At 33.1% G+C, this 10,359-nt stretch overlaps 1 protein-coding gene across 1 annotated transcript; it reads left to right on the top strand.

The window, feature by feature from the left end:
- The first annotated feature begins 2,607 nt into the window (after nucleotides 1-2,607).
- On the top strand, nucleotides 2,608-4,197 carry LOC131599629 (peroxidase 7-like). The gene is made up of 3 exons (XM_058871920.1): nucleotides 2,608-2,934; nucleotides 3,151-3,493; nucleotides 3,589-4,197. The coding sequence occupies exons 1-3, from the start codon at nucleotides 2,647-2,649 to the stop codon at nucleotides 3,993-3,995; spliced, it is 1,038 nt and encodes a 345-aa protein (XP_058727903.1). The 5' UTR covers nucleotides 2,608-2,646; the 3' UTR covers nucleotides 3,996-4,197.
- Nucleotides 4,198-10,359: the final 6,162 nt, after the last annotated feature.

Raw genomic sequence — 10,359 nt, 5'->3', positions numbered from 1 at the left:
TAGGATTGGAAAATAGATTTAGGTTTGGTAAGTGAATTTGGAGCCAAAATTATGATCCAAGGGTCTTGATGTGATCACATGAGGGTTTATGATAAAATGACGTAGGAAATCAAATATAAGAACTAAGTCATGCTTTCCACACTTGCAAATGATGTCATCACCTTCAAAAGTTGAAAATTGCCTTCATTTTTCCAATTTCGCATTGGTGTAATCGATTGCACTATTATGCAAATCGATTGCACTGCCTGAATTTAGTGCAAAAACAGTTGGTGCAATCGATTGCACTCTTATGAAAATCGATTGCACTGAAGACAAAATGCAAATCTGGTGCAAATCAAGTTGGTGAAATCGATTGCACTATTATGCAAATCGATTGCATGCTGAAAGATGTTGAAAATTGGGGTATGACAGGTAGCGCGCTGCTTGACCTATAATCACGGTCGCACGAACGTGGTTGAAATCATCATACATAGAACCATTCCTTACCTCACAACAGTTGGTCTGACGTTGTAGTATCCATTTACCAACTATTGTAATATTGTTTTTCCGTAGTAGTTCCAAGATCAACAATTCCACAAATAGAAACCTAAGACACAAGCTTGGACTATTTTTGTAATGAAGTGGTGAATGCCATTTCCCTATTTAGTAATGAGGGGAGGGTAAAGGATTTTCATAATGCTTTGTACATATTGTCCACTAGAAGTGAAGAGAATGTCTTTCTGGTTCCTTGTGTGGAGAGAAAGAAGGCTTGTATGAGGTGTCCATAAAAGGGGTGGAGGGATAATACTTCTTCATGTATGCAAGTTTCATATCCAATTTGGGGGTGGGAATTTTTTTTACCACCTTTGGGGTCGCCTTTTTGAAAGTATTCAATGTCGACCATTCACAACTTCACTCAAATAGTTTGGCCTTTGTGAGGGAATTCAAAATCCTTTGTGATTCCCTTGGGATCACGCCTATTAAGGGCATCTTTTTCTAATTTTACAACACAAATGGGGTTGATAAGGGAAATTAGATTTTCATAGGAGTCCTTTCTAAAAGATGGCTAATCTCCCTATACTCGTCGAACTATAAAAATGGAAGGAAAAATGCCTATTAAACATATTAAACGAAAAAAATAGCATTCTTACTTGTGTATATTCGAACAATTCCATGCAAATCTAAAAATGTTACAAAGCTTTTAAAAAAATATATAATTTTACTTTTACAATTTTACTTTTTTGGTTGTTAAAATAGTATTTTATTATGGAGAAAACTTAGATACAATTTCTAGATGTGGTTTGTACTATTTTCTAATATAAGATATGACAAGTGTAAATTTGTAGTTAAATTTCATATTTGCATTGAAAAAATAGTATAAACCACGTAAATTGTAGGTAAATTTGCTCTTTTTATTATTTTATTCAATGTGTAGAGGTGTAATGTTTAATAGTGAAGGTGCAAAGTATAATTCTCCTTCTGATTTTGTAAATATCCAATGGGCCCTTGAATTATTTTGCTCCAATCAAAGACATATTTATTCGGGCCTTTCCTTTTCCGGCACTTCTTACATATTTAAATTTAAAAATAACAACAATAGTACTACTATCTAACATGTATTCTAAATTCTAGTTATATTTGATCAAATTTATTTTTAACCTCTCTTCTTCTTACAAGAATAGCTTAAGCAAAAAATTATATTTGTATTAAAAAATATTATTAATAATTTTTTAACCTAAACATTAGAAATGAGAAAACAAAATTCTAATGGTTAAAAATAATTTTAAATATTTTACATTGTCATCAAATGAGTGATGTGCATCACGTCAAATCATACTATACTTTAATGGTTAAAATAATTTTAAATATTTTACACCGTCATCAAATGAGTGATGTTTCACGTCAAATCATACTGATATTTTAAAACGATTTAAATAATTGATGAATTAATAATTTTTTATTAAATGATCGTGTAAATTTTTTATTAAATGTGTATGTCCATTAAATTTTTAAAAATAAGAAAAATTTTAAAAACTAATTAAGAGGATTTAAAATGAGTTAATATACGTTCTAAATATTTACAAAATTATGAATTTTCAAATTTACTCCCTATTTTTTTATATAAGTTAGTACTCAGAACTATGGACTGAAATTGAAAAAAAAATAGCAATTAAATAAAAAAAAATTACTAATTTACATGAATTAAAAACATATATTGAATTAATGATAGATACATTCATCTTTTTTTTTATCATTTAACTTTATTTTTCTTTGTAAAAAAAACTTAATTTTTAAAGAACATTTATCAAACACTTGGTCAATGTAAATTATTACAAAAATTATGCACAATTAATCATCTCAAAGGGGAATGCACCCAAATGATAATTATTTATTTAATGAAGTCTCACCCTAGTCATATGAAAGAGAATATCATCAAATAAAGTCGCAATAGATTTTGCAAGGAACAAAATGAAAGAATAATAACACAACATGCTAGCATGTTATTTGTGTTCCATTAGGTGCTTCCCACGTTTGTTCCATCCTAATAACATATTCACAATATCAAAGTCTTTCTATATAAATAACACACAATTAAACTCTCTCAACATATATCTAGAGTTGTATTAATTAGAAGCCATACCAAATAGGAGTGTGTGAGATTCAAAAATGTCTAATTCTTACCTCCGATTTTTGCTTGTTTTAGTTCTTTACATAATTTCAGCCAATTCAGCTCAACCTTATGATGAAAACTATGATAATAATGCTGAGTTCACTCTTCAAGTCCCAACATTAGATGAAACAAACTTGGATAATCTCTTGTCCTTTGGTTACTACCGTAAAAGTTGTCCTCAATTTGAGTCCATTTTGCAAAACAAAGTCCAAGAATGGATTAAGAAGGACTACACTTTAGCAGCTAGTCTCCTAAGGTTGCACTTCCATGATTGCTCTATTAGGGTAAGTACATAATATCAAACATCACTCACCATATGTTACATATTGAAAACCATTTTTCACTGTCTATATCTATAAAACACAGACACAAACACTGCATGACTCAGATACTGACACTGCACACAACACTGACATTGACACGTTTTTTAATCCAGATGTGTTGATGCTACATAGTTCAATATATATTCATTTTAACATTTTTGTGTGTATTTTTAAAAGGGATGTGACGGGTCAATTCTATTGAAACACGAAGGAAGTGAGAGGACAGCACAAGCAAGCAAGACATTGCGAGGCTATGAAGTGATCGATGATATAAAGGCAGAGGTAGAGAAACAATGTCCTAAGACAGTGTCTTGTGCAGACATTCTTACAACAGCTGCAAGGGATGCCACTGTTGAATTGGGTGGACCATATTGGGCAGTCCCTTATGGAAGAAAAGATGGAACAATATCTATCGATAGTGAAACCGAAATTATTCCTCAGGGACATGAAAATGTTACTTCCTTGATTGAGTTTTTCCAATCCAAAGGCCTAAATGTTTTCGACTTGGTTGTCCTCTCAGGTAAACATCTTTTACATTCATCGCATCAAAATTTGAATAAATTTGAATCAGATCCTGACTCCGCCACAGACTAATATTACTATAAACTTATTTAGGGGCACATACTATTGGAAGGACATCATGTGACTCTATTCAATATAGGCTATACAACTACAAAGGCACAGGGAAACCAGACCCATCAATTGATCCGAAATACCTAAACTTCTTGAAAAGAAAATGTCGATGGGCCTCGGAGTATGTTGATCTTGATGCAACGACACCGAAAAAATTTGATCAAATGTACTATATTAATCTCAAGAAGAAAATGGGATTGTTGTCGACGGACCAATTGTTATATTCTGATCTAAGAACTTCTCCATTGGTTTCGGCTATGGCTTCAGCGTCGTCGGTTTTTGAGCACCAGTTTGCGGTTTCAATGTCGAAGTTTGGTGTCATTGATGTTCTTACTGGTGAGGATGAAGGAGAAATCAGAACCAACTGCAATTTTGTCAATGCTTATTGATTGACTAATTAATTTGTTTGCTTAAATTTTGATTTATACTTCAATCTTGTTATGCCACTTTCTATTTCGTGGAAATTAATATTTGAATTTGCTTATGTCGTTTGATTTGGTCTGCATTCTTGTTATGCCACTTTTTAATCTTCCGACAGTTGGTAAATATCAGTTGTTGTGCTATTGACTTAACAATTCGTGTGTTAAAACTTAAAACATGGTTTTAAGGTCTGTTTTAACGATCTTTTAAATTAATATTTTGGTAAAAAATTATGTTAAAAGGTGTGTTTGGCCATTTTTTTAAGTTTATTTTATTTTATTTAATAGCTAATATAAATATATATAATTTTCTTAACAACAAGTTTATTTATGACAGTATCAATATAATTCCACAAACAAGTCTAATATGATTTTTATACTGTTATATAATTCCACAGACGCAGTTTCGAACATACAAAACTCCATTCATTTATTTTTAAGCGGTAAAATTTTAATCGTTAGACTAATAAATTAAATAAAAAGTCATGTCTAAATATTTAGTCTCTAATTTAAAATCAAAGGTTTATTGACTAATGTATTTATCACACCGGAGATGGGTAGGGAACATGTCATCGAAAAAGACTATATGACTGATGTACTTGATAGTGGGACAAGTGATGAGAGTTGTGATGATTGGCCTAGATTAATTAGGTTTAATGAAGAAGATGATCTTAGTAAGGATTTTACTTTTAAGGTTGAAATGGAGTTTTCTTCATTGAAATAATTTAAGGATGTTATACTATAGAATAATGTCTTGAATGGTAAGGATATGAGATTTGAAAATAATGATGCAAATAGTTGAAGGATGGTATGTAAGGAAAAAAGATAGTATAACTATATTGTCTTGTGAAGTTTTAACCTCCACAACATTTTTATGATCAATAAATTGTTTCATAAGCACAAGTGTGGAAGACAGTTCTTCAATAAAAGTGCTAAAGTAGAGTGGGTTGCAAAGCTTATTGTTGATGAGTTGTAGAATAATACAAAGATGAAGTTAAATGAGGTGGTAGCAGTGTGAGACTTAGATATGCAACTGAAATCCTAGGTTGTAGAGCTTTTAAGACAAGGCAGTTTGCTAGACAAATTGTAGAAGGGGACTATAGCAAATAGTATAGTTTGTTATGGTCATATGTTGTTGAATTAAGGAGGGCTTAATCAAAAAACATTTTCAAGGTCAACATTAATTGTCCAACTTTAGGGTTGCAACCAAAATTTGAAAGGTGCTACATATGTTTTGATGGGACAAAAAAGGCTTTGACAAAAGCATGTCGACCATTTATTAGCAGTGTTTTAAAAACCGGACCGGACTGGTCGGTCGGATCGGTTGAACCGGGAATCGGCCAGGTAACCGGTCTGGTTCAATTGTTGGATCGCCTATGTCATCAAACCGTTGCGAACCGGAAAAAATCGGCGGTTTTCCAAAACCGGCAGTTTAAATGCTTTTTTTTTTCAAAAATCAAAATGACTTTTTTTTATTATTTTAATTAAAAAAACCTGATAGTCAAAATTGTGTGACGTCCCTCTTCTTCTATTGCACATGTTTTTCAATTTTCATCTCTAAGAAACTGAAAGCATCAAACCATCACAAATTTTTTACTAAGACATCCCTGTATTGTCTGCTACACTCTTTGTCTACAGAATCTCAATCCTTAAAAATGAGTTTTTAAAAGGAGTTTATCTTCACATTACAAAGCAATAAAATGAAGATGTTAAACAAAGATGGTTATCATAGTCAAATTGGTTTTTACTTATACAATTTTGTTATTTTAATTTATTACTATATTTACATTGCTAAGTTTTCTAGTCATTTTGTTATTTGTGGTACATAGGCTTAAAATTTAAATTTAAATTATGAACTTTTAAAATTATGATATGATATATTCTAAAAATTTAAGTGATACTTATATTTTTTAGAGACCGAGTCATCCGGTTCGACCGGTTTTATACCTATATAATTTTGTTATAGTGACCGGTCTATTAATCAAATTATCCGATTTAATCCGGTTTAATCATGCGGTTCAACCAATGACCCAGTGGTTCGACCAATGAACCAGTGACCCAGTATCCTCACCGGTTTGATGATCAGTCCAGATTTTAAAGCACTGTTTATTAGTTTAGATGGATGTCATATGAAACACAAATATGGTGATATATCAATGATTGTTACTAGGAGAGATCCTAATTATCAGCATTTTCCTATTACTTTTGAAGTTGTTGAGAATGAAACAAAGAACTCATGGAGCTGGTTCATTAACTATGTTGTTCACTTAAATTGTTATATTTTTATACTAAATGAACAGAATGATTGTATATAAACATTTTGTGCATATTTCTTCTTATTTAATTTACTTGTGTGATTTACCACTTATGTAATTTACTTAGGGTGTGTTTGGTTCAAATGAGGGGGAGGGGAGGGGAGGAGATTTAAAGAAGGGAAGGGGAGGGGAGGGGAGGTGAGGGATTTTTTTTAATCAAATAAGTGTTTGGTTCAAAATAAGAGAGGGGAGGGGAAGGGAGGGGTTTTAATTAAAAATATGTTTGGTTCAGGAGGGGAGGGGAGGGGTTTTATAAATAAATTACATTTTTACCCTTATGATCTTATATAAGTGATATAATATTCAAATATGAAAATTTCATAAATGTTATTTTGGTAATAATTTTTTTAATATTGACGGACTAAAACGTTATAATTTACCATAACGTTAATAAACTGAGTACACTTGATTCATATTATAACTCTCTGACACAAATGAAACTATATGCTAATAATAATTTTTAAATAGTGATGAATCATCTAACAAAACAAATACATAAAATAAGTTATTATTAAAACTAATAATTTAAATTTCTAATAAAATGAATAAAAAAAATAAAATAAAGTAAATGATTTAAAATTTGATATAAAGAAAATGTAATAGGATAAATAACAAAACTAGAAGTAAAAATAACATAAATAAATATTAAAAATATTATAAAAATAATGTAATGATCATGATTTGTATTAGGTTAAAAAAATTTGAAGGTGGATAATAGTTATAATAAGTTGATGGAAATAATCGAGAAAACTCACATAGAAGAGAAGCATTAACACGAAAAAAAAATTTGAAATATTAAAATTAAACTGAGGATATTTTAGTAAATATAATAATTTTTTACGTTTTAAAATTCAGATTCCCTCCCCTCCCCTCCAAATCCCCCCAATTCGGAGGAACGCAAAAAGTGAGGTTTGGAGGGATTTTGCTCCCCTCCCCTCCCCTCCATTCCCCTCCTTAAATTTGAACCAAACATATTTAATTAAAAATTTCCCCTCCCCTCCCCTCCCCTCCATCTACTTCGAACCAAACACACCCTTACTGTTCCTTTTTATGATAGGTTAAGAGACTCGTTCCAAAGAACAGAGTGAAGAAAAAAAAACTGAATTACATCAAAATTAATGTTATATGAAAGCTCATTTTGACGTTAATCTTTGGATATCTTGATGGTATAGTAAATTATTATAGATTAAGCTCAAACTTTATAAGTATGATCAATATGATATTAAAGTTTTAATTTAACGGTTGAATTTAAAAAATATTTATGTTGAAGATTAGCACATATCAAATCATAATCATTTGATTCTGATTTGTCAAGTTGTTACAAAACAGTGATGTAAATAGATTTATTATATTATTGTCATTTCCTTATTTAGGTAGCAGCAATTATAGGAAATTATTTCTCTGTTTAATAGCATATTAGTGTACTGTATTCTATATATACCTCACAATGTAACAGTTCCAAAATCAATGAAATATACAACATATTTCTATATGGTATCAGAGCACAAGATCTGAACCATCTCTAAGCCTTGAGCACCACCCATGGCAGATACTAAAGCAGAAAATTCAACCAACAGTTTGGCTGAAGGACATGCTCTTCCTATCACTGGTCACAAATTGAATGGCCAGAATTATAATCAATGGGTGCGCTCAGTCAAAATCTACCTTCAAGGAAAAGGGAAGGAAGGTTATATCACAGGAGACTCCAAGTGTCCAAAAAAGGAGGATTCCAACCTTGAAAAATGGCAACTAGAAAACAGTCTAGTAATGTCATGGCTGCTAAACACCATGACAAATGAAATTGGAGAAAATTTCTTGTTCTATGACACTGCCAAAGAGATGTGGGATGCCGTAAAGGAAACCTACTCTAATGTCGACAATACATCTGCAATTTTTGAAATCAAGAGCATACTCCATGACTTGCGCCAAGATGACCGCTCAGTTACAGAGTATTTTAATACTCTCAATCGTCACTGGCAGCAACTGGATGTATATGATGAAGTTGAATGGAGCTGCACAGAGGATAAAAAGAAGTACAAAGAATTGGTGGAGAAAGATAGAGTCTACAAATTTCTATTAGGTTTGAACACAGAAGTTGATGAAGTTCGTGGGAGAATCCTTGGAACCAAACCTCTTCCAAAAATTCGAGAAGCATTCTCGGAAATACGAAGAGAGGAGAGCAGGAGAAAAGTGATGCTTGGAAAATCCAGTGCAGCCCCATCTATAGAAGGATCTGCAATGGCAGCAAGGGGAGATCAACGATCTTTCCAAAAGAAAACTCGCCCTTGGTGTGACCACTGCAAGAAACCGGGTCATACCAAGGACACATGCTGGATCATTCATGGAAAGCCATCAGAGCTAAAATGGACCAAAAACCGGGACAACAGAGGGAACACAGCTGAGGTAAATTCTCACTCATCACCATTCAACAAGGAGCAAATGGAAGCCTTACAAAAAATGCTTCAACAAACAATTGGTACAGCTACTGTGGCACAAAAAGGTAATTTTTTGCATGCTCTAAACACTAGCAGGGGAAAACAAAAATCATGGATTATTGACTCAGGAGCATCTGATCACATGACTGGAGATTTGACTGTCTTTGATAGCTATTCTCCATGTCAAAATAATTCGACTGTTCGAATTGCTGATGGTACCCTTTCTAAGGTCATGGGTAAAGGTTCAGTCATTATTTCGCAAAATATTACTCTTAGTTCAGTACTGTATGTGCCTAAACTTGATTGTAACTTGCTGTCCATCAGTAAACTTACAAAGGATTTGAAGTGTATCACTAAATTCTTTCCTAACCTGTGTGAATTTCAGATTTTGGAGTCGGGGAGGACGACTGGCAATGCTAAAGAATGTGCTGGACTCTATATCCTTCAGGCTGAAGCATCTAAACCGGAATCCGAGGCAACCTCTTGCGCTGTAGTTTCTGCATGTGGTGAAAATTCTGCAATGTTGTGGCACTATAGACTAGGCCACCCAAATTTTATGTACTTGGAAAAAATGTTTCCTAAACTATTCAATAAAAATCAGAAGTTGTTTCAATGTGAAATTTGTCAATTGTCCAAACATACACGCAGCCCCCACCCTCCTCAACCCTATAAACCTTCCCAACCTTTTTATGTTATTCATAGTGATGTATGGGGACCATCGCGGGTCAGAAATGTAACTGGATCAAGATGGTTTGTAACCTTTATTGATGACCACACACGGATCACTTGGGTCTACCTTATGAAAGACAAATCGGAAGTTGGTAGGATATTTGAATGTTTCCATACCATGGTGCAAACACAATTTCAAAGCAAAATTAGAGTGCTTAGGAGTGATAATGGTCGTGAGTACTATAATTCTACACTAAGCTCATACTTTACGCAACATGGAATAATACACCAAACCTCATGTGTGGATACACCTCAGCAGAACGGGGTTGCCGAGAGAAAGAATAGACACCTCCTAGAAGTAACTCGATCTCTCATGCTAGCTACAAATGTACCTAACCAGTTTTGGGGAGAAGCTGTCCTCTCTGCAACTTATCTAATAAACAGAATGCCTTCCCGGATCCTTAACTTTCATACGCCCTACTCCACTCTCCAAACCTTATACCCAACCAATCGTATCCTTACATCTATTCCTTTGAAAATATTTGGATGCACAACCTTTGTCCATAATCTTGATCCCCAACGCAGTAAACTTGACCCGAAATCCATTAAATGCATATTCCTCGGCTACTCTCCTCACCAAAAGGGATACAAATGTTATTCACCTCAAAACAAAAAATTCTACCACACCATGGATGTAACCTTTTTTGAGAATCAGCCATATTACCCCAAAGTTGGCATTCAGGGGGAGAACACCTATCCAATTGAAGTGGTAGAATCCCAACTTTTGGAACTTGAGCTAACTGAACCTAAACTCACTGCAGAAGCATCAAAACCTACACCTGAACCAAATAAAAATGCAACAGAAACTGCAGAACCTACATGTGAACCACAAGAAACTACGTCAGAAAATGTAGA

This window comes from Vicia villosa, linkage group LG4 (genome assembly GCF_029867415.1).
Source record: "Vicia villosa cultivar HV-30 ecotype Madison, WI linkage group LG4, Vvil1.0, whole genome shotgun sequence".
NCBI classification, from domain to species: Eukaryota; Viridiplantae; Streptophyta; class Magnoliopsida; order Fabales; family Fabaceae; genus Vicia; species Vicia villosa.
Note: the sequence above shows the minus strand (reverse complement) of the source record. Positions and strands in the feature narration are given on the sequence as shown.

Coding starts and splice junctions, on each gene's coding strand:
- LOC131599629 (XM_058871920.1), top strand. CDS start 2,647: ATGTCTAATTCTTACCTCCGATTTTTGCTTGTTTTAGTTCTTTACATA. Junction 2,935..3,150: donor TCCATGATTGCTCTATTAGG/GTAAGTACATAA, acceptor TATTTTTAAAAG/GGATGTGACGGGTCAATTCT. Junction 3,494..3,588: donor CGACTTGGTTGTCCTCTCAG/GTAAACATCTTT, acceptor AAACTTATTTAG/GGGCACATACTATTGGAAGG.